The 24,399-nt window shown below is 44.8% G+C and overlaps 1 protein-coding gene across 2 annotated transcripts in view; it reads right to left on the reverse strand.

The window, feature by feature from the left end:
* Positions 1–23,476, reverse strand: part of drd3 (dopamine receptor D3) — a 71,082-nt gene extending 47,606 nt beyond the window's left edge. For both annotated transcript variants that reach the window (XM_055881977.1, XM_055881976.1), the window contains exons 1-3: positions 22,424–23,476; positions 12,833–13,171; positions 7,219–7,331 (exon numbers count right to left, since the gene is read on the reverse strand). In XM_055881977.1, coding sequence (XP_055737952.1) covers positions 7,219–7,331; positions 12,833–13,129 — 410 coding nt within the window. In that variant the 5' untranslated portion in view covers positions 13,130–13,171; positions 22,424–23,476. The remainder of the gene's footprint in view (positions 1–7,218; positions 7,332–12,832; positions 13,172–22,423) is intronic.
* Between the last annotated feature and the right edge of the window lie 923 nt (positions 23,477–24,399).

Below are 24,399 nucleotides of genomic sequence, written 5' to 3' on the forward strand. Positions count from 1 at the left end.
TGAGGGGACACGTCTTGCACGGAAGCCCGAAAAGCCCGTGAGTAACTCCCAAAAATTTCTTGGGGGGGGGCTAAGGGGTTGTGGGCCAAGGGCAGGTAGGAGACCTGCGCCCACTTCCCAGGCTAACCGTGGAGAGCGGGAGTACGGGCAGACACCGTGTTACGCAGTAGAGCGCACGGTGTCTCCTGTACGTGTGCATAGCCCAGTGCGGGTTATTCCACCTCCCCGCACTGGTAGGGCTAGATTGGGCATTGAGCCAGGTGTCATGAGGCCGGCTCAACGCGTCTGGTCTCCAGTGCGTCTCCTCGGGCCGGCATACATGGCACCTGCCTTACGCATGGTTTCCCCGGTTCGCCTGCATAGCCCAGTGCGGGCTATTCCACCTCGCCGCACTGGCAGGGCGACCGGGAGCATTCAACCAGGTAAGGTTGGGCAGGCTCAATGCTCAAGAGAGCCAGTACGCCTGCACGGTCCGGTATTTCCGGCGCCACCTCCCCGCCCCAGCCTAGTACCTACAGTGCCTATATTACGCACTAGGCTACCAGTGCATTTCCAGAGCCCTGTTCCTCCTCCACGCACTCTCTCTATAGTGCGTGTATCCAGTTCGGTGCCTCCAGTTCCGGCCCCACGCACTAAGCCACCTGTGCGTCTCCCAAGTCCTGTACACACTGTCACTTCTCCCCGTACTAGTCCTGAGGTGCGTGCCCTCAGCCAGGTGCCACCAGTGCCGGTACCACGCACCAGGTATAGAGTACGCTTTGAGAGTTCAGTGTGCCCTGTCTCTGCTCCCCGCACTAGTAGGAAGGTGCTTATCATTAGCACGGTGCCTCCAGTTCCGGCACCACGCACCAGGTCTACAGTGCGCCATATCCGGCCAGAGCCATCCGTCTCCCCAGCGCCATCTGAGCCATCCGTCTCCCCAGCGCCATCTGAGCCATCCGTCTCCCCAGCGCCATCTGAGCCATCTGTCTTCCCAGCGCCATCTGAGCCATCCGTCTTCCCAGCGCCATCTGAGCCATCCGTCTGCCAGGAGCCTGCAAAGCCGCCCGTCTGCCATGAGCCTGCAAAGCCGCCCGTCTGCCATGAGCCTACAGAGCCGTCAGCCAGACAGGAGCCGCTAGAGCCATCAGCCAGACAGGAGCCGCTAGAGCCGTCAGCCAGACAGGATCTGCCAGAGCCGCCAACCAGACAGGATCTGCCAGAGCCGCCAACCAGACAGGATCTGCCAGAGCCGCCAACCAGACAGGATCTGCCAGAGCCGCCAACCAGACAGGATCTGCCAGAGCCGCTAACCAGACAGGATCTGCCAGAGCCGTCAGTGAGCCATGAGCAGCCAGAGCCGTCAGTGAGCCATGAGCAGCCAGAGCCGTCAGTGAGCCATGAGCAGCCAGAGCCGTCAAAGAGCCATGAGCAGCCAGAGCCGTCAGTGAGCCATGAGCAGCCAGAGCCGTCAGAGAGCCATGAGCAGCCAGAGCCGTCAGAGCGCCATGAGCGTCGTGAGCCGTCAGCCTGCCATGAGCGTCGAGAGCCGTCAGCCTGCCATGAGCGTCGAGAGCCGTCAGCCTGCCATGAGCGTCGAGAGCCGTCAGCCTGCCATGAGCGTCGAGAGCCGTCAGCCTGCCATGAGCGTCGAGAGCCGTCAGCCTGCCATGAGCGTAGAGAGCCGTCAGTCTGCCATGAGCGTCGAGAGCCGTCAGCCAGCATGGACCTGCCAGAGCCGTCCAAACAGGACCTGCCAGAGTCCTTCAGCCGGGATCTGCCCCTTGTCCCGGTGTTGCCCCTTGTCCCGGTGCTGCCCCTTGTCCCGGTGCTGCCCCTTGTCCCGGTGCTGCCCCTTGTCCCGGTGCTGCCCCTTGTCCCGGTGCTGCCCCTTGTCCCGGTGCTGCCCCTTGTCCCGGTGCTGCCCCTTGTCCCGGTGCTGCCCCTTGTCCCGGTGCTGCCCCTTGTCCCGGTGCTGCCCCTTGTCCCGGTGCTGCCCCTTGTCCCGGTGCTGCCCCTTATTCCAGTGATGGTCCTTATCCTGGTGCTGCCCCTTGTTTTTGTGCTGCCCCTTGTCCCGGTGCTACCCCTTGTCCCGGTGCTGCCCCTTGTTCCGGTGCTAGCTGATTATTTAGGGGAAGGTAATGTTTGGGTGGTCAGTGGTAGGGGTAGACAGAAGAGGGGAGTGACTATGGTGGTATGGGGACAGCGTCCGGAACCGGAACCACCACCGTGGTCAACTGCCCACCCGGACCCTCCCCTGGACTTTGTGCTGGTGCGCCCGGCGTTCGCACCTTGGGGGGGGGGTACTGTAACAGTCCTGACCTATTTATGTTAGTTTTTATGTGTTTTTGGTCAGGGCATGTGTTTTGGGTGGGCAGTCTATGTTACCTGTTTCTATGTTGGTTTCGGTTTGCCTGGTATGGCTCTTGATTAGAGGCAGGTGGTTTGCATTTTCCTCTAATCAAGAGTCATATTTAGGTAGGGCATTATCACTGTGTGTTTGTGGGTGATTGTCTCCTGTGATGTCTTCGTTTGTGTTCGATATATTCACTTTTGGAGCTGTTTGGCTGTTCGTATGTTTCGATGTCCGTTCCTGTTCGTGAGTTTACGTTTGTCTATGTAAGTTTATGTTCAGGTTCCGTTGTACGTCGTTTTGTTATTTTGTAGTTTTGAAAGTGTTTTGTTTTGTTACGTGACCATCGTATTTATAAAATAAAGATGGCTTATTTCCCTGACTCCGCATTTTGGTCCGAAGATCCTTCTCTCCTCACCTCTTCCGAGGATGAGGAGAGCGACAGCTATGACAGTGGCCAAATAACTTCTCAAAATTAAGCACCTAACTGGCATACATAAGCAGCGCCTACATTTCAAGGTTGGGGAAGACAATTTTCACCATACAAATGCACCTTTATAATAAAAATATTACATGCATAATTGCATTTGCGATCACTTTGGAATATTTATTTCTCGCTCAGAATAGAATAGGTTGACTTTTGTACTATGGGGGATAGTAGATTGACATAGGCTAGTGCTTTTGCTGTTCGTTAGGCCTACTCATCATGTTGGCTGACGAAAAGTAAATGTGAACAGTTCTTCCAATATCTTCAATATGCACCTCGGAATTGGATAAGGTCAAGCGCAGTTGCGTCCCCAATGTCTGTCTTCACTTGTAGCCTGTGAGAAACACCCGATCACTGATGGAGAGCCATGTGAGTGAGAGGTACTTCGGAGCGCATGGAGAAGGGCACAATGGCCACTGGTCGCAAAAGGCATGTTTTTTAAGGGTGCATTATGGCCACACAAAGGGGATGCCGCTGTGAAATTCTAGACATTATCAAGTGCTTGTCAAATTGTGAATGAGTGAAGGATATAGTGTGTACAGCCTGCACAAAAAAACATGTCTTTCAAGCAACTTTTTTCAAATCATCATTAGAGTCGCATCATGCAGCCTAACATCAAAACGTATAGTCCAACATTTGTAGAACAACTAAAGTTATATTAACAACTCTAAATTAAGCATATAGGAGTCACCTATTTCTTTGTTAACCGACCAACACAGAATAGCTGCATGTTCGCACTCCAAATCGTTTGGAGAAAATATCCTTTCTATTTTATTCAGCTTTGTTCAATTCTATTATTCATAATATAAAATAATGCTCTGGAATTCTAAGCACATCTTGTCTGCTAAATGAACTAGTGTAGCCCACAGCCATATGGCATAGCAAGATCAGGACCTAACATAAGGACAACTCAGAGTATGCTATTCTTTATGTTATTTAACGGTCAATTACCATGAGACCGACGGTTATTTGCTTGACAATCACCGGCTGATGGAATTTTGTGACCGCCACATTCCGATTCATAACACATCTATAAAGACTCTACATTGCATGACGCTGTACTTACTTTAAAGTCAGACCGCTTTGATAATTTATAACACATTCATAAATGCCTTATATCATTTGCCGCTGTACTTATTATAAATTCAGACCTGCGTTCATTCATAACACATACATAAAGGCTAAATGTATTAACACCTAGGGAATTATCACTAACAGCTAAAACAAATAAACATTAAAGACAAGTTTAAACCATACATTTCTCATTATTTTTACATTTTTAAAACAATGCAAATACATTGTTTAAAAAAGTCCAGCAATGCAATTACTAAACATTACACAGGGCAGTGAATAGTGTATCTTGTTCCTGAGCTGGCAGACAAATGGTTCTTGCCTCTGCTGGAGGTACTGCATGTTGGTTCCAACCTAACAACAAAGAAAGTTAGATGGTCTGTTAGGAAATGCATTTGTCACACCATCTGGGTAAGGTCATTTTTGTTAGGAAATGCATTTGTCTCACCATCATCTGGGTAAAGGTAGCAGGTCTGTTAGGAAATGCATTTGTCTCACCATCTGGGTAAAGGTAGCAGGTCTGTTAGGAAATGCATTTGTCTCACCATCTGGGTAAAGGTAGCAGGTCTGTTAGGAAATGCATTTGTCTCACCATCTGGGTAAAGGTAGCAGGTCTGTTAGGAAATGCATTTGTCTCACCATCTGGGTAAAGGTAGCAGGTCTGTTAGGAAATGCATTTGTCTCACCATCTGGGTAAAGGTAGCAGGTCTGTTAGGAAATGCATCTGTCTCACCATCTGGGTAAAGGTAGCAGGTCTGTTAGGAAATGCATTTGTCTCACCATCTGGGTAAAGGTAGCAGGTCTGTTAGGAAATGCATTTGTCTCACCATCTGGGTAAGAGCATTTCTGTGATGCACAATAAATACTCTAAATGAGGAGATGGGAAACTTAATTTGATTCGTATTATTATATTCCTCTTTAATTTACAAATCTAATGACTTGACTATGAGACGTGGCTGTATCTAGGGAGATTTGTATTTAGCTGAGCCTGCTAGCGAGCTAAATGTTGTATTGGTATAGCTAACTAGCTAGCTTATGCTGCTAACATCAGCTAGAAATTGCTATTTAGTCACAAATTATTTGAAATAACGATTGAGGTAGCTATGGTAGCGATCTATTTATCAAATATAACATTTGATTTGATTTATGTAATATAACTCAACACTTAACTACAACAAACTAATTTAAATTACAATAAATAAAGTTGTTGTTTTTCGCTGTCCAGTGGCAGCACAAGTGGGCATTTTAGTTGCAAACTGCATCACGTGAGCTTACTGCTCTACAGAAACACCACATGAATGAAAGGGTATCTACTCTCAAAAGTTTCTTAGATTTTTTCCCAGATCTCAAAAGTTATCCCCTGATGTGTTTTATGCATTGCTGTGAACACAGAAAATTCAATTTAGTTGTTTTTCTATTAAAAACGTGTGAACGTGTGAAAAAACTGGGGGGAGACGAGAAACAAAATGGGTGGAAATCCGAAACTTGGAAAAATTAAATAGAGAAAACGGAATTTGAAAAAAAAATAATAATTGGCTAAAAATAAAAACAGATTTTAAAAGGCCCATGACTGCACTTTAGAGCGTGTGTCATCACACAGCACAGCATTTTGGGTCAAGTTGAGGTCAGGTCCAAAATTGTCTATGCACTCAAGGGGGAAAGAGGTTGGGCCATCCTAGAAATGTTTTCGAATAATATAATCTAAAATAATATATGCCATTTAGCAGACGCTTTCATGCAAAGCGACTTACGTGCATACATTTATACGTATGGGTGGTCCACTATCCTGGTGTTGCAATGTTCTACCTAGATGCATGACAAGGTTATAAATGCTTTGTGAAGACTCAATTAAATATGCTTTATAAAGACTTTATTAAACAGTGCTTATGCCACCCTTTTATTAAGCTCAAGTTTATGTCATATTTTACATAGTGGGTTATGTCACATTTGACATTGGTGGTTATGTCACACAGTTATGCCACATTTATAAACCCTTTATAGAGTATGACATACGGTTATAGATGTTTCGGACACATTTATGTAGTGTTTATGAAGGCTTTATGAAGCTTTTATAAGCTGCACGTCATTTAAAGCGGGACCATATTGGTGAAAGCACTATCAAAAACATATATGGCCCAGGTGTTTCTGGAAAACATAGATGATAATAATACAGATGTGATGTCTGCTTGGGAGAGCAGTGATACATCATTGGGACAGCTAATGTAATTGCATCCGTACAGTGTAACACACATGCTGTAAACTGGACCTTTAAACAGATCAGCTCTCTCTCTCTGTGTTTCTCTCTTTATCGCTCACCATATAAGACGCTCTTTCTCCTCTCTCTCTCTGTCTCTCTCTTTATCGCTCTCTCTCTCTCTGTTTCTCTCTTTATCGCTCTCTCTCTCTCTCTCTCTCTCTCTCTCTCTCTCTCTCTCTCTCTCTCTCTCTCTCTCTCTTTATCGCTCTCTCTCTCTCTCTGTCTCTCTGTTTCTCTCTTTATCGCTCTCTCTCTCTTTATCGCTCTCTCTATCTCTCTCTCTCTCTCTCGCTCACTTATACACACACACACACACACACACACACACACACACACACACACACACACACACACACTTCACACTTCACACCCAGGTAAAGGGCTTAATGAATCACCTGTCAGGGTAACCTGCTAATTAGTGATTTTCAGTATAAAGATGCACATATACAGAGAATAACAATACGCTTTCACTCTCCACACACACACAGTGTTCTTCCCCCTGTGTTCCTATTTCTTTGATGGTTAAAAGCACGTTGTGCCCAATGGTCGTTTGGGTTCAACATCCAAAGAGCTATTAAATATTAACTTATACATGAGCTGGAAAACTAAGCAAATAAATAATGTACATGCCCAATGCACATCAACAGTAAACATGGGAAGTAGTTTACAACATTATACAACATGCTAACCTAGAGGGTACAGGCACATCCCTCCAGCACAAATATTTAAGGCTCATTTGGAGAAAGTAGACCTGCTCTCTGAACCTGACAACTCAACAGGGCATCAAGTCAACTGGAGGTGCAGTAATGACAAATAGTACTGTATATAAAGTCTACCATACACACACACACAGACACACACACAGACACACACACAGACAGACACAAACGGTGTCCCGAGCACCCTGACCAGCTGGTCCGACACACACACACACACACACACACACTCACCAGCAGGACACTGATGGGAGATCGCAGCGCGCGGTACTGGCAGAATAACGTTAACACCAGAAGGTTGTTGAGGAAAACGAATATATCTACACACAGACACGCACACAGAGCGTCTTACCTGTCAATGCTGATAGCACACAGGTTGAGAATGCTGGCGGTACACATCATGACATCCAAGGTGACAAAGATGTTACAGTACATCCTGCTGAAGAGCCACGCCCCTCCGACCACCTGGACAGGTAACGCAGGGTCACATGACACACACATTCACACAGCTTCATCAGTATCATCATGATCACCATCATTATCCATATCAATCATCATTATTCATAATCAACAACACACATCAAATAAATTATTCTCTCTCTCTCTTTTGCTCCCTCTCTCTTTTGCTCCCTCTCTCTTTTGCTCCCTCCCTCTCTCCCTCTCTCTTTTTCTGTCCAATTATGCCACCCACGTTCAAACCCTTGAAAGTACAATTACACACTCCCAGTTCCAGCCTGCCTCACCCAGATAGATAGTGCTGCTCAGACAGGCCTTCCCTTAGGTGCTATAATACGTGATAACAACTGTCTGACAGAGATAAATGTGTTCTGAGCTGCAGCGCCTGACATATTCCCCCCACCCCCTCATCCACATGCACCCTTTCTATCCTCTAATGCAGGTATTCCCAAACTGGGGTACGCGAATCCACAGGGGTACGCGGAATTCCGTCGGGGGTACGCCAAATAAAAATGTGATTCAAGTTTTTTTTTTTTTATAAAATTATTCTACAATGTAGAAAATAGTAAAAATAAAGAAAAACCCTTGAATGAGTAGGTGTTCTAAAACTTCTGACCGGTAGAGTATATATATATATATATATATAATTATTTTTTTTCTTCACATTTTCAAACAATCCATTTATATTTTCCAACGGGGCTATACATTTGGGTGAGTTTTTTTTCTCGCCTGAGTAGCCTCGTTTCACTGCCAAAAACAAAATTAAACCATCTAGTGTTCAGCGAAATAACAACACAATGTCAAAAACAGGTAGCCTAGTCAAATAATGAATATCCAATCACATTAACCGTTACTCTCTCGCGGGAATTCCACTAACCAAACGTATCTGCTGCTCATTCCGTTTGCTCAAAAATGTATAAATGGTTAAAAAAAAGTAAGGCCCGCGTCCATAGAAACACATACCAGCTCTACAGGTAGTACTGCTACTACCAGCAGTTCTACACCTGCACCTGTCGACGACACAAGTTGGTCTGCTTCCACAAGCACATCCAATGCTAGCATCAGTAATTTTACATTTGTGGCTAGCCCAGCTGGCATGGACACTGACAGTTGTGAATCAGTTGCAGCCCTTCGGCTACCCAGGAAAGCACCGAACAAACAGGGACGTTGGACAATCGAAGAGGCCCAAATATGATGAGAACTACATTGGTTTGGAGTTCACTTATATTGGGAGTAGTGCCTTTCCTCAGCCACAGTGAGTTATATGTCCAAAAGTAGTATCTCACAACTCGATGAAACCTTCACTCCTGCGGAGACATTTAGAAACAAAACATTCCAATTTGAAAAATAAGCCATGGGAGTTTTTTGAGCGAGAATTAAGACGAATTACGAGTAGTAAGACATGTATAAAAGCAACAGATCCATTAATAAGAAGGGGCTAGAAGCATCTTATATGGTGAGCTACCGATTGGCTAGGACAGGCAAGCCCCACACTATTGTGGTGGACTTAATTCTTCCTGCAGTCGAAAATGGTGAATAACTCACCACAGGTAATGAGAAGGGTGTGCTTGAAAGGATTCACATACAGTAACTCTGCAATGTTGGGTTGTAATGGAGAGAGTCTCAGTCAATCATTTCCCACACACAGTCTGTGCCTGTATTTAGTTTTTATACTAGTGAAGGCTGAGAATCCACTCTCACATACATACGCGGTTGCAAAGGGCATCAGTGTCTTAACAGTGCGATTTTCCAAGGCAGGATACTCTGAGCACAGCCCAATTCAGAAATCTGGCAGTGGCTTCTGATTAAATTACATTTTCACAGAACCGCTTATTGCAATCTCAATGAGGCTCTCTTGGTCAGTTATCGGTAAGTGGACTGGAGGCAGGGCATGAAAGGGATAACGAATCCAGTTGTTTGTGTCCTCCGTTTCGGGAAAGTACCTGCGTAATTGCACACCCAACTCACCTAACTCACTTCTGGACATTGTCCGTAAGCTTGATGGAAAGACCTGTGTGTTGTCCTTGTTGATGCAGACAGAGAAGAGCTCCAACTTCTTAATCATAGCCTCAATTTTGTCCCGCACATTGAATATAGTTGCGGAGAGTCCCTGTAATCCTAGATTCAGGTCATTCAGGCGAGAGAAAAAACATCACCCAGATAGGCCAGTCGTGTGAGAAACTCGTCATCAAGCAGTAAATTAGCTACTGAGGTAATTATGATTCAAGACTCTCTATAGGCCAGGCTTGTGTCTGCTTCTCACTATGACACTGTTGATTGTCATGGAACCCAAACAGCTGTCACTGTGCACTATTTTCACTTAACTCTCTTAAATAATGTAATTTTCTCAACTCCACATGGTTGAGGTTATAGAGAAATCTGACCCTGGTTCAGGCCTTAGGTGCAACGTTGTGAGTTGAGTTTGCAATAGCACCCTGTGCCTCTCGCCCGACCCTGAATGGAATCATGACCAACGATCATCCCTCACATCCTCCCTCTTGACCAATTCAAAATAATCACATCAACACTTTAACTTCCCCCAGTCCCCCAAGCCAAGAATTATATCTAATGGACGAAACAACCCCCACTGACTATACCTCTCTAAATTAATTTCAGTAACACTCCTCACAGGGGACTATGTGATTATGTGGAGCATATAGAAGATAAAAAATTCTTAGAAGCAATAGGCATCAATATCTTCCAGCCACTCACAGTCACTGAATGTATCACCACACCCCTCACACCCTATAAGGGAGAAAATCTGAAAATTGATTGGACATGATTTGGAAAGATAAATATACGTCTCCCTGCCCTATCCTTCCTCCATCTCCCTGCCCTATCCTTCCTCCAACTCCCTGCCCTATCCTTCCTCCATCTCCCTGTCCTATCCTTCCTCCATCTCCCTGCCCTATCCTTCCTCCAACTCCCTGCCCTATCCTTCCTCCATCTCCCTGTCCTATCCTTCCTCCATCTCCCTGTCCTATCCTTCCTCCATCTCCCTGTCCTATCCTTCCTCCATCTCCCTGTCCTATCCTTCCTCCATCTCCCTGTCCTATCCTTCCTCCATCTCCCTGTCCTATCCTTCTTCCATCTCCCTGCCCTATCCTTCCTCCATCTCCCTGCCCTATCCTTCCTCCATCTCCCTGTCCTATCCTTCCTCCATCTCCCTGTCCTATCCTTCCTCCATCTCCCTGTCCTATCCTTCCTCCATCTCCCTGTCCTATCCTTCCTCCATCTCCCTGCCCTATCCTTCCTCCATCTCCCTGCCCTATCCTTCCTCCATCTCCCTGTCCTATCCTTCCTCCATCTCCCTGTCCTATCCTTCCTCCATCTCCCTGTCCTATCCTTCCTCCATCTCCCTGTCCTATCCTTCCTCCATCCCCCTGTCCTATCCTTCCTCCATCTCCCTGTCCTATCCTTCCTCCATCTCCCTGTCCTATCCTTCCTCCATCTCCCTGTCCTATCCTTCCTCCATCTCCCTGCCCTATCCTTACTCCATCTCTCACATGTACAGAGCATTCGGAAAGTATTCAGACCCCTTCCCTTATTCCACATTTTGTTACGTTACAGCTTTATTCTAAAATGGACTAAATTATGTTTTCCCCTCATCAATCTACCACATAATGACATAACCACATAATGACAAAGCGAAAATAGGTTTAAAAAAAACTATTTTTTTTAAAATTGAGCTCAGGTATATCCTGTTTCCATTAATCATCCTTAATATGTTTCTACAACTTGATTGGAGTCCACCTGTGGTAAGATCAATTGATTGGACATGATTTGGAAAGATAAATATACGTCTATGTAAGGTTGACAGTATATGTCAGAGCAAATACCAAGCCGCGAGGTCAAAAGAACTGTCTGTAGAGACAGGATTGGCTCCGAGACAGGATTGGCTCCGAGACAGGATTGGGTCAAGAAAGGGTACCAAAAAAGTCTGCTGCATTGAAGGTCCTCAAGAACACAGTGACCTCTATCATTCTTAATGGGAAGAAGTTTGGAACCACCAAGACTCTTCCTAGAGCTGGCCACCCGGCCAAACTGAGCAATCGGGGGAGAAGGGCCTTGGTCAGGGAGGTAACTAAGAACCTGATGGTCACTCTGACAGAGCTCCAGAGTTCCAATGTGGAGATGGGAGAAACTTCCAGAAGGACAACCATCTCTGCAGCACTCTACCAATAAGGCCTTTATGGTAGAGTGGGCAGACAGAAGCCACTCCTCAGTAAAAGGCACATGACAGTCGCTTGGAGCTTGCCAAAGGGCACCTTAAGGACTCAGACCATGAGAAACAAGATTTTCTGGTCTGATGAAATCAATATTGAACTCTTTGGCCTGAATCCTAAGTGTCACATCTAGAGGAAACCTGACACCATCCCTACGGTGAAGCATGGTGGTGGCAGCATCATGCTGTGGGAATGCTTTTCAGAGGCAGGGACTAAGAGACTAGTCAGGATCGAGGGAAACATGAACGTAGCAAAGTACAGAGAGATCCTTAATGAAAACTTGCTACAGAGCGTTCAGGACCTCAGACTGGGGCGAAGTTTCACCTTCCAACAGGACAACGACCCTAAGCACACAGCACACAGAGACCTGAGAATAGCTGTGCAGCGACGCTCCCCATCCAACCTGACCGAGAGGATCTGCAGAGAAGAATGTGAGAAACTCCCCAAATACAGGTGTGCCAAGCGTGTAGCGTCATACTCAAGAAGACTTGAGGCTGTAATCGCTACCAAAGGTGCTTCAACAAAGTACTGAGTAAAGGGTCTGAATACTTATGAAATGTGATATTTCAAACAAACCAAAAAATTTACAAATTTGCAAACATTTCGAAAAAAAACTGTTTTTGCTTTGTCATTATGGGGTATTGTGTAAAGATTGATGAGGGGGAAAAACGATTTAATCCATTTTAGAATAAGGCTGTAACGTAACAAAATGTGGAAAAAGTCAAGGAGTCTAAATACTTTCAGAATGCACTGTATATCATTGAACAGAATGAAAACTCAAAGTGAACACATCCCCTCCCCCTCCTCTCAATCCCAAAGCCATCCAGTGTCACAAACTGTCTCTCTTTCAGTAGTTTATATAACATGAGTAGGTCTGAGGAGTGTTTCTAACCCTGGGACCTGACCAAGAAAAACATCCCAGCCCTAGACATTCCCAACAGACAGATATTGTTATGCTGGCCAACTCCTATGGTCCTATGGCCATTGTCACGCCAATTACAATAGGAGTTGGCAATACCACCACCATCCCTGGTCCGAACCTGCTTTACCTCCAAATACCCTCCCTCCCCAACTTATCCCTGGTCCCCCCACACAGGTCGACCCTCAAGTCCTAATACCCTCCCTCCCCAACTTATCCCTGGTCCCCCCACACAGGTCGACCCTCACCTCCAAATACCCTCCCTCCCCAACTTATCCCTGGTCCCCCCACACAGGTCGACCCTCAAGTCCTAATACCCTCCCTCCCCAACTTAGCCCTGGTCCCCCCACCCAGTGGACCCTCACCTCCAGGTATACGGCCCAGGGCATGACAAGCGAGGCCACCAGCAGGTCAGCTACAGCCAGGCTCACCACTAGGTAGTTGGTGGTGGTCTGTAGGGACCTCTCCCGCACCACAGCCAGACACACCAGCACGTTGCCAAACACGATGGCCAGGATGAGCAGGGAGTACAGCATGGCATAGTAGTTACGCTCCGTATCCTCCTCCCAACCACCAGAGGAATTCCCATGGAGGCGGAGGTCTTCCGGAACCTGTTCCGAGTCATTCCAGAAGAAGCGCTCAGAGCCGCTAAACATCGCCATGGAAACGTCCCGGTGACATGAGAGAAGGGCTGGGTGAGAGACCTGCATGGGAGAGAGAGACATAGCTTGAGCTGATATCTATCACATGACATCTACTAAGACAAAGAACCTTCCATACTGTACATGTGATATTAGATGTAATCCTCATAGGGAAACCCTGAGTCAAATGCACATCTAATCTGATACATCCCCATGACCAAGATCAATATACAATATTGCACCCTTCCTATCCTCTGGGTTCCAGTGAGACACTCTACATCAAGCTCCCTCTTCCAGACATGACCATACTGTATGGTTCAGAGCTGTCTGCTCTCTGCATATCATCACTAAAGTGACCTTTATGTACAAGACAGACAGGACCAGCATCTGTGTCTGAGGTATGACGTACTGGATGTATGTGGGATGTATCTAATGATGGCATGTTTAGCCTTTAATACTAATAAGTGGACAGATAAAGTTGAGGACATGTTATTAGAATCTCATGATCTACTTTGCATTGACTAATTGGCACTTGGCCAAAGCAGTAAGTTAGCTACTGAGGTAATTATGATTCAAGACTCTCTATAGGCCAGGCTTGTGTCTGCTTCTCACTGTGACACTGTTGATTGTCATGGAACCCAAACAGCTGTCACTGTGCACTATTTTCACTTAACTCTCTTAAATAATGTAATTTTCTCAACTCCACATGGTTGAGGTTATAGAGAAATCTGTCCCTGGTTCAGGCCTTAGGTGCAACGTTGTGAGTTGAGTTTGCAATAGCACCCTGTGCCTCTCGCCCGACCCTGAATGGAATCATGACCAACGATCATCCCTCACATCCTCCCTCTTGACCAATTCAAAATAATCACATCAACATCAGAGGTTTTACAGCTTAATGTCATAGATGTGAATCTGAGGAAGGCTGCTAGAGGTTAATGTTTTCTGCCGGAGCACAGCAACAGAGAGCACTGTAACAGAGAGCACTGCAACAGAGAGCACTGAAACAGAGAGCACTGTAACAGAGAGCACTGCAACAGAGAGCACTGTAACAGAGAGCACTGTAACAGAGAGCACTGCAACAGAGAGCACTGCAACAGAGAGCACTGCAACAGAGAGCACTGCAACAGAGAGCACAGCAACAGAGAGCACTGTAACAGAGAGCACTGTAACAGAGAGCACTGTGACAGAGAGCACTGCGACAGAGAGCACTGCAACAAAGAGCACTGCAACAGAGAGCACTGTAACAGAGAGCACTGTAACAGAGAGCACTGTAACAGAGAGCACTGCAACAGAGAGCACTGTAACAGAGAGCACTGCAACAGACAGCACTGCAACAGAGGGCACTGAAACAGAGAGCACTACAGCAAAGAGCACTGCAACAGACAGCACTGTAACAGAGAGCACAACAGCAAAGAGCACTGCAGCAGAGAGCACTGCAACAGAGAGCACTACAGCAAAGAGCACTGCAACAGAGAGCACTGCAACAGAGAGCACTACAGCAAAGAGCACTGCAACAGAGAGCACTGCAACAGAGAGCACTGCAACAGAGAGCACTACAGCAAAGAGCACTGCAACAGAGAGAACTGCAACAGAGAGCACTACAGAAAAGAGCACTGCAATAGAGAGCACTGCAGCAGAGAGCACTGCAACAGAGAGCACTACAGCAAAGAGCACTGCAACAGAGAGCACTGCAACAGAGAGCACTGCAACAGAGAGCACTACAGCAAAGAGCACTGCAACAGAGAGAACTGCAACAGAGAGCACTACAGAAAAGAGCACTGCAATAGAGAGCACTGCAGCAGAGAGCACTGCAACAGAGAGCACTGCAACAGAGAGCACTGAATTTAATAAAACATTTTATTTAACTAGGCAAGTCAGTTAAGAACTAATTCTTATTTACAATGACGGACTACCCTGGCCTAACCCGGACGACGCTGGGCCAATTGTGTGCCGCCTTATGGGACTCCCAATCACAGCCGGATGTGATGCAGCCTGGATTCAAACCAGGGACTGCAGTGACGCCTCTTGCACTGAGATGCAGTGCCTCAGACCGCTGCACCACTTGGGAGCCCATAGGGCGCACTGCAACAGAGAATACTGCTGCAAAGAGCACTGAAACAGAGAGCACTGAAACAGAGAGCACTGTAACAGAGAGCACTGAAACAGAGAGCACTGAAACAGAGAGCACTGAAACAGAGAGCACTGAAACAGAGAGCACTGAAACAGAGAGCACTGTAACAGAGAGCACTGTAACAGAGAGCACTGAAACAGAGAGCACTGAAACAGAGAGCACTGAAACAGAGAGCACTGAAACAGAGAGCACTGAAACAGAGAGCACTGAAACAGAGAGCACTGAAACAGAGAGCACTGTAACAGAGAGCACTGTAACAGAGAGCACTGTAACAGAGAGCACCGTAACAGAGAGCACTGAAACAGAGAGCACTGAAACAGAGAGCACTGAAACAGAGAGCACTGAAACAGAGAGCACTGAAACAGAGAGCACTGAAACAGAGAGCACTGAAACAGAGAGCACTGTAACAGAGAGCACTGAAACAGAGAGCACTGAAACAGAGAGCACTGTAACAGAGAGCACTGAAACAGAGAGCACTGAAACAGAGAGCACTGAAACAGAGAGCACTGAAACAGAGAGCACTGAAACAGAGAGCACTGAAACAGAGAGCACTGAAACAGAGAGCACCGTAACAGAGAGCACCGTAACAGAGAGCACCGTAACAGAGAGCACCGTAACAGAGAGCACTACAGCAGTGTAACGGCTTTCTCCTTCCTCCTCTGATGAGGAGTAGTAGGAAGGATTGGAAGACCAAAATGCAGCGTGGTACGTATCCATAATGACTTTTAATGAGAATGAATACGACAAAATACAAACTAACAAAATGAAAACCGAAACAGTCCCGTAACGTGACACACACAAACACTAAACAGGAAATAACCACCCACGAAACCCAGGTGGAAAAAGGCTACCTAAGTATGATTCTCAATCAGAGACAACTAACGACACCTGCCTCTGATTGAGAATCATACCAGGCCAAACGAAAAAACCAACATAGACAAACGAACATAGATTACCCACCCAACTCACGCCCTGACCACACTAAAACAAAGAAATAACAAAAGAACTAGGGTCAGAACGTGACAAGCAGACCCAAACTGTTGGCACAATCATCCATTTAATCTTACTGCAACAGTGTTCACTCTTTAATATGAGAATTTTGCTGAGGATTTCCTAGTCATTCCCTCACAGTAAATAGCTGTGGATTATTGCTTGTATTAAATGGCTACAACGCTAAATTGAAACATGTTAATCTAATGCAGTCATGTCATTGATGGCCTGTTACGGTAAACCCTCTCCATCAGAGAGCGCTAATAACTCCCTAGCTGCTGTTTTGAGTGGTCTGGGTCCTATCTCTCTCTATTTCTCACTCTCTCTAGCTCTCTCTCTCACTCTCTCTCTCTCTCTCTGGCTATGGTCCCTGTCATCATCCCTCCCTATCTCATCCCTTCACCCACTTCTCTCCATCAATTCCCCCTACCCTTCTCCTATTCATGGCTGGACTCCAGGTATCAGCAACATGGTAATGCCTACACCTGTGCAGTCCAAATCCCCGCTCCATGCATAACGTACCTTTGTTATGCCATGGTTGACACTTGTACCTGGCCCTGTGGTAGGTAGATTATGCTAACCTACAAATACCTTCCAGCTACATTAATTTAACCTATCCAGACCTTTCAGATCAGCAGGAGGAGTGTACAAGGGCCACTCCTCTCACCTTCTCTTGTCTCCCCTCCTTTCCTCCCATCCTTTCACATTCCCTCTTCTCCTCCTGCTTCATTGTCCCACAGAGCTCCCACTACTCCCCACAATACTAACCTGGTTGTCCCAGACTCCCTCCTGTGTCTCCTCCTCTCTACAGCTGTAATCTACACCTTTTTCTCCCTGAGTATTCACTCCAAAGGCAAAGGGTGGCTACTTTGAAGAATTTAAAATATAAAATGTACTTTGATTTATTGAACATGTTTTTAGTTGCTAGATGATTCCATTTGTGTTATTTCATAGTTTTGATGTCTTCACTATTATTCTACAATGTAGAAAATAGTAAAAATAAAGAAAATCCCTTGAATGAGTAGATCTGTCCAAACTTGTGACTGGTACTGTAAGTATTCACACCCCTGAGACAATATTTTGTAGAAGCACCTTTGGTGGCGATTACAACTGTGAGCCTTTTTGGGTAAGTCTCTAAGAGCTTTGCACACCTTGATTGTACAATATTTGCTAATTATATATTTTTTCTTTCTTCAAGTCTCGTCAAGTTGATTGTTGATCATTGCTAGACAATCATTTTCAAGTCTTGCCATAGATTTTCAAGCTGATTTAAGTCAAAACTGTAACTAGGCCACTCAGGAACATTCCATGTCATCTTGGAAAGCAACTCCAGTGTACATTTGGCCTTTTAGTTTATTGTCCTGCTGAAAGGTGAATTTGTCTCCAAGTGTCTGTTGGAAAGAAAACGAACCAGGTTTTCCTCTAGCATTTTGCCTGTGCTTATAGCTGTGTTCCGTTTCTTTTAATCCTGAACAACTCCCTAGTCCTTGCCGATGACAAGCATATCCATAACATGATGCAGCCACCACCATGCTTGAAAATATGAACAGAGGTACGAAGTGATGTGTTGTGTTGGATTTGCCTCAAACATAAAGCTATGTATTCAGGACCAAAAGTGCATTTCTTTACCACATTTTTTGCAGTATTTCTTAAGTCCCTTGTTGCAAACAGGATGCATGTTATGGAATATTTTTATTCTATACAGGCTTCCTTCTTTTCAATATGTAATTTAGGTTAGTATTGTGGAGTAACTACAATGCTGTTGATCCATCCTCATTTTTGTCATATAACAGCCATTAAACTCTCTAACTGTTTTAAAATCCCCATCAGCCTCATGATGAAATCCTTGAGGGGTTTCCTTCCTCTCCGGCTACTAGTTAGGAAGGACGCCTGTAACATTGTAGTAACTGAGTGTATTGATACACCATCCAAAGCCTAATTAATAACTTCACCATGCTCCAAGAGATACTCAGCGTCTGTTGCTTGTTTTTTTACACATCTACCAATCGGTGCCGTTCTTTGCAAGACATTGAAAAACCTCCCTGGTGTTTGTGGTTGAATCTGTGTTTGAAATTCAGTACTCAATTGAGGGACTTTACAGATAACTGTATGTGTGGGGTACAGAGATGGGGTAGTTATTAAAAAAGAATGTTAACCACTGTTATTGAACACGGAATGAGTCCATGCAATTCATTGTGATTTGTTCAGCAAATTTTTACTCCTGAACTTATTTAGGCTTGCCATAACAAAGAGGCTGAATACTTATTGACTCAAGAACTTTCTGTTTTTATTTTTCTATTCATTTCAAAAAGATTCTACAAACAAAATTCCACTTTGACATTATGGGGTATTGTGTGTAGATCAGTGAGAAACAATCTCATTGAATCAATTTTAATAACACAACAAAATGTGGAAAAGTAAAGGCGTGTGAATACTTTCCGAAGGCACTGTATATTCTTGATTCTCTCATGCTCTATCTTCTCTCTATCTCTGTTTAGTCCTTGATCCTGTCTAGTCCTTGATCCTGTCTAGTCCTTGATCCTGTCTAGTCCTTGACCCTGTCAAGTCCTCCTGTCTAGTCCTGGATCCTGTCAAGTCCTTGACTCTGTCTATTACTGGATCCTGTCTAGTCCTTGACCCTGTCTAGTCCTTGACCCTGTCTAGTCCTGGATCCTGTCAAGTCCTTGACTCTGTCTATTACTGGATCCTGTCTAGTCCTGGATCCTGTCTAGTCATTGATCCTGTCTAGTCCTTGATCCTGTCTAGTCCTTGATCCTGTCTTGTCCTTGACCCAGTCTAATCCTTGGCCCTGTCTAGTCCTGGATCCTGTCAAGTCCTTGACCCTGTCTATTACTGGATCCTGTCTAGTCATTGATCCTGTCTAGTCATGGATCCTGTCTAGTCTCCCTGTCTAGTCCTTGACCCTGTCTAGTCCTTGACTCGGTCTAGTCCTCTAGTCATTGAGCCTATACAGCACATATGTCAGAGTCAAGGCCCGCGGGCCACATCCGGCCCGCGAGAAGGTTTTTTACGGCCCCTGGGATGATCTTGATTTATTATTAGAACCGGCCCGCAGACCGCAGCAAGCCGGCAGCCCGCAGATCTTTTACACGCACCAATACTACATTTCCCACAATGCAACGGTGACGCACCGAGCAGTAGGCTGCATCATTTCAATATTTATTGGCACAGCAGTCGTCAGCATCACAGTAAAATTAACTTTCAGATACCCATCAAAAATGGCAAAACGGAAGGTGGACACTGAGAACCGGGGGTTTCAAACAAGGTGGGAGTCGGAGTATATGTTCACGGAGGTAGCTGGAAAACCTGTGTGTCTTCTGTGTGGAGAAAGTGTGGCGGTACTGAAAGAGTATAATCTGAGACGACATTATGAAACGAAACACGCGGACAAAAACAAGAATATGGACATGGAACAAAGGCTACAAAAGGCAGAGGAATTAAAACGAGGCCTCAAATCTCGACAGGCTCTGTTCAAAAAAGCCAAATCACAAGGCCAGGCTGCTGTCAAGGCCAGTTTTATTTTGGCAGAAGAGATCGCTAAATCAGCCCGGCCATTTACGGAGGGGGATTTCATCAAAAACTGCATGATTAAAGTTTGTGACGAAGTTTGCCCAGAAAAAAGGCAACTCTTTTTAAATGTGAGTCTGAGCAGAAACACCATTGCCGAGAGAGTAGACCAGTTGTCCATCAATCTAAAAGAGCAGCTTGTGAAAAAGGGAAAAGATTTCATTGCATATTCCTTGGCTGTGGATGAGAGCACCGACATTTCTGACATTGCCCAGTTGTCAATTTTCATCCGCGGAGTGGACTCCAGCCTAAGCGTGACAGAGGAGTTTTTGGCTTTACGTCCTATGCATGGCACAACTACGGGGCATGATTTGTATGAAGAGGTGTCAAGATGTGTAAATGAGATGGAGCTGCCTTGGGAAAAACTCGTGGGTTTGACAACCGACGGAGCACCTGCGATGTGTGGACACAGGAGCGGACTGGTGGCGAAGATACGGGAAAAGATGCAAGAGGAAAACGCGACAGGTGAGCTGACAGCTTATCATTGTATCATACACCAGGAAGCGTTGTGCGGTAAAGCCTTGAAAATGGAGCATGTAATGAGCATCATCACAAAAAAGCAGGTTGGAACTGCTCGGTAACCCATTTGCTGTTGACGTGGAAAGCTCACCACCAAACCTCCAAATGGAGTTGATTGACCTCCAATGCAATGATGCACTGAGGGCAAAATATGCGGCAGTGGGTGCTGCGGAGTTCGCCCGTTTCCTCCCCGACACAATGCCCCAGCTGCGCATCCAGGCTGCTCAAACGTTGTCTATGTTTGGCAGCACATACCTGTGTGAACAACTGTTTTCTTTGATGAACCTGAACAAAACATCACACAGAAGTCGACTTACTGCTGAACACCTCCACTCAATTCTGAGGATTTCCTCAGCTCAGAGCCTTACCCCGAACATTGATGAACTTGTGGAAAAGATGGGACACCACCAAGTATCACCCTCAACCTCAAACAAGTGAACATTACTGTGCAATCACATATTTAGAGTTTTTACTCAGTTCAAGTTTAAAAGTTAAAGTTTAATATTTGTTTTCACTGCATGTTACTTCTCCTTAAACAAAGTGTTGTTTTTGATTAATAGATTTTTGCACTTTATTTTATTGTATTTCAATCCAATTATATTTTAAAAATATTTCAGTTGAGTGGATGATAGAAAATTGCTATTATTGTTTTTTTCTTTGAAGTAAATTTAGCCCACTTTTGCTAAAATAGAAAATATAGGCTACTGATGGTGCCTTGAATACCGGTTTCTTTCATTTAATGTTCATGTTATGGGGATTTTTATATAAAGGAAATTTGTCTTTTGTGTCTGTTGAAAATTAAAGATTACTGACAGAGCCATAAGAAAATATTGCTTTATTTATCTGATCATATTGGAATATATTTGTTAGGTTTTCAGTAGGTTCAATTAGGTTCACTAGACTATATGCGTCATTTAAAAATTTTTCAATGAACATTCGAACAGTCCGGCCCTCGGCTTGTAGCTAAATTTTTTATTTGGCCCTCCGTCCATTTGACTTTGACACCCCTGCTATACAGGGATAGAACAGACCCAAACAGAGTCTACAGGGAGAGATATCTTCCATCTGCATGGAGACATGATGAATTAAGAGTGATCATGGTGACTGGTGCTGCACACTTGCTGCCCTCGTATAATGAACACATCTATCACTGGACCCGGGAACAACAATGCAGCGTGGGTCTGCATGCGTTGAAGACAGGGAAAAAAGACACAAATGTTTTGGCAGAGTGTGACTGTGTCTCTTTCTCACACACACACACGTACGTGCTTTGGAACAGGCAGTGCTTGTTTGTCCTGTTGATGGCTCAGGTTGTGCTGAAGGTGCCAATGTACTTGAACGTGAAACAAAAAAAACACCTCCCTCAGACAACCCCCACACACTGCCAAAACAAACTACCAAAACATACATTTACATACATGTTTTCGCATGAGAAAAATAACTAGACTGACATCAAATGTATTCATCCATGATTGCATTGCTAATAGGCATTCTATATGTAAACTGGTAATTACAAATAACGGTGCTACTATTTATCCAGATAGCCTATCACAATTATCACTGAAATGTGCAGTTATCCTTTCTAATCACTTTGGCTGTCCAAATCAATTTGGAGACGCTATCATACACATGCGGTTCTGGTAAATCCTCCCTGCTGTCAGGACATCCTCATTTGCACGCGGAAGCCTCTATTGCACTCCTCATAGGAGAAATTAAAGTCGAACCCATAAAATTCCGCGCGAAAGGTTGCCTACCTACACCTTCGATATGTCTCTCTTGAGATTGGGGTCAGTCCCTGACACCTAAACCACAATTACATGTGACAAGCCAACATGCATGGCCAAAGGATATGGCCAAATGGACCATACTTAATAAAACATGGGTAATAGTCCGCATAAAGTGAAAAAAAATCACTGAAAGTCATACATCAAGCAGGCTGGGCTAGAATAAATAAACACCTAAATAAATGCTGGATGTAAAACGGTTAAATGCATCAGAGTAAGACTCGGCAGGCGACAATAACAGTTCCAATTTATATTTAAACCTGTCATGTGTATTATGTGTGCGCCACAAACAGACAGTCCTACCTGTTAGGCTGTTTCAGCGCAGGATGCATGAGGTGCCATCGTGGAATCCGTCCGTTGGAAGGTAAAAGTTGTCCGGAATGTTTTGATCCACTCCAACTGCACCCCGAGCTGTGGGGCGCCCATTGTCCACACGCTCTGAGTCAGAGCCGCGAAACTCATTAATGCACAAGACTAGAGATACTCACATACTCCGTTTTTTCCCTTCCTTGAGTTATTCTAGCAAAGCCACTGGTTCACTTGACTAGAGTTGCGCTGAAGCATCTCGGAACGTGATAGAGCCATCTAGCCTCGATGAAAATGAGCTTCAAGTGTAACGATTCAACTATGCGTGGTGGTGGTTTATCTACCTTGTCATACAAGGCCTATATGTTCAAGCAGATTTACAATTGATATACGTTTTGTTGGCTAGGGAGTGAAGAGAAAAAATTATACATTTACAAAGGCCTATGGGCATAAACCAAAGTGGCCTACATTCATAATTATCGGTCAAATGCCCGTGTAGAATTAGATGGAAAAATTATGACATAGCCTAGCCTACATCAGGATGCAGGTCCGAATTTCCAATTACCGAGACCCAGTTATTTTTTAGGGGAAGAGCCATTGAGGACGGTAAAATATAGTGACGAGCTCGGAAGATATTTATTGCACCGCGCGACGCCGGTGGTGCTGCCCATTAACGAGCAGGTCTTAAAATACATCCTTCTGAGACAGAGTCCGTCAATAACAACGTGTAGTCGACAAGGTGAGAAGTTGGTTGTGCGTGAGCTATAAGCTGTTATGGTCTTTTTATATAAATTTTTAAAATCACCCTCCAGGGTGCAGATTCATTTAAAACAGCCAAATAAATCTTCACAGGCTGTGAGCAGTAACGGGGCGGAGTGGGAATCCGTTTCATATTAGGATGAAGCTGACTAAGTAATAACTTCAACTCGTCATTCCTTACGACAAATTACAAGTCGGTGAGTTCATTTACAGTAGTATAATTGTCCATGTGTTCTTGAGGGATCAGAGGAAAACAATTTGCGCCTGTGCGTCTCTGTTAAGGTGCATCCATACCTGTCTTACATACAGGGATGGAGTGAATACTTCCTGTCTTACATACAGGGATGGAGTGAATACTTCCTGTCTTACATACAGGGATGGAGTGAATACTTCCTGTCTTACATACAGGGATGGAGTGAATACTTCCTGTCTTACATACAGGGATGGAGTGAATACTTCCTGTCTTACATACAGGGATGGAGTGAATACTTCCTGTCTTACATACAGGGATGGAGTGAATACTTCCTGTCTTACATACAGGGATGGAGTGAATACTTCCTGTCTTACATACAGGGATGGAGTGAATACTTCCTGTCTTACATACAGGGATGGAGTGAATACTTCGTGTAGTGCCATGTTTTTAGGTGCCAGGTCGCAAAAAATAAGTTAATGAAGTCATAATTTCTCAAACCAAGTTTGTACCGACAGATGTAGTCTATTATTAGATTATAGAATATGCATAAAATACATCCTCCAATTGCAACGTCTGCCTATGCCCACACATATTGCCTCAAATAAATTGTGTATGTTTAATAACCTCAAACAGCAAATTATACATACCTAATTTCAGAATAAGCTATCATCACTGTCAATCGTGAATAATTCTTAACTTTTTACAGGTGAGATGTCCGAATTGCGTCTGCATGTCAATCATATGATCTCAATCAGTTTCTCTTTTGTATTTTGTTTCAATCAAAACATATCGTTCTTAATGGCGTGCGCTTGTTGAGATTTGGCCACAGGAGAAAATGTAAATGTCAGCTAACCATCCTATCACCTCACTCGAAATGAGGAGGTGTTTTTGGTGTAACAGTATCGGTATAGGCCTACTATGCTATTATTTTCGGTTCGGTTCTGTTATGTACAATCAGTTGCGATTTTAGCATGTAAATCTTGGTGGGGAAAAAAATACATTAATTTTACTATGACGGTGA

The sequence above is a fragment of the Salvelinus fontinalis genome, chromosome 25 (assembly GCF_029448725.1).
Source record: "Salvelinus fontinalis isolate EN_2023a chromosome 25, ASM2944872v1, whole genome shotgun sequence".
Taxonomy (NCBI): domain Eukaryota; kingdom Metazoa; phylum Chordata; class Actinopteri; order Salmoniformes; family Salmonidae; genus Salvelinus; species Salvelinus fontinalis.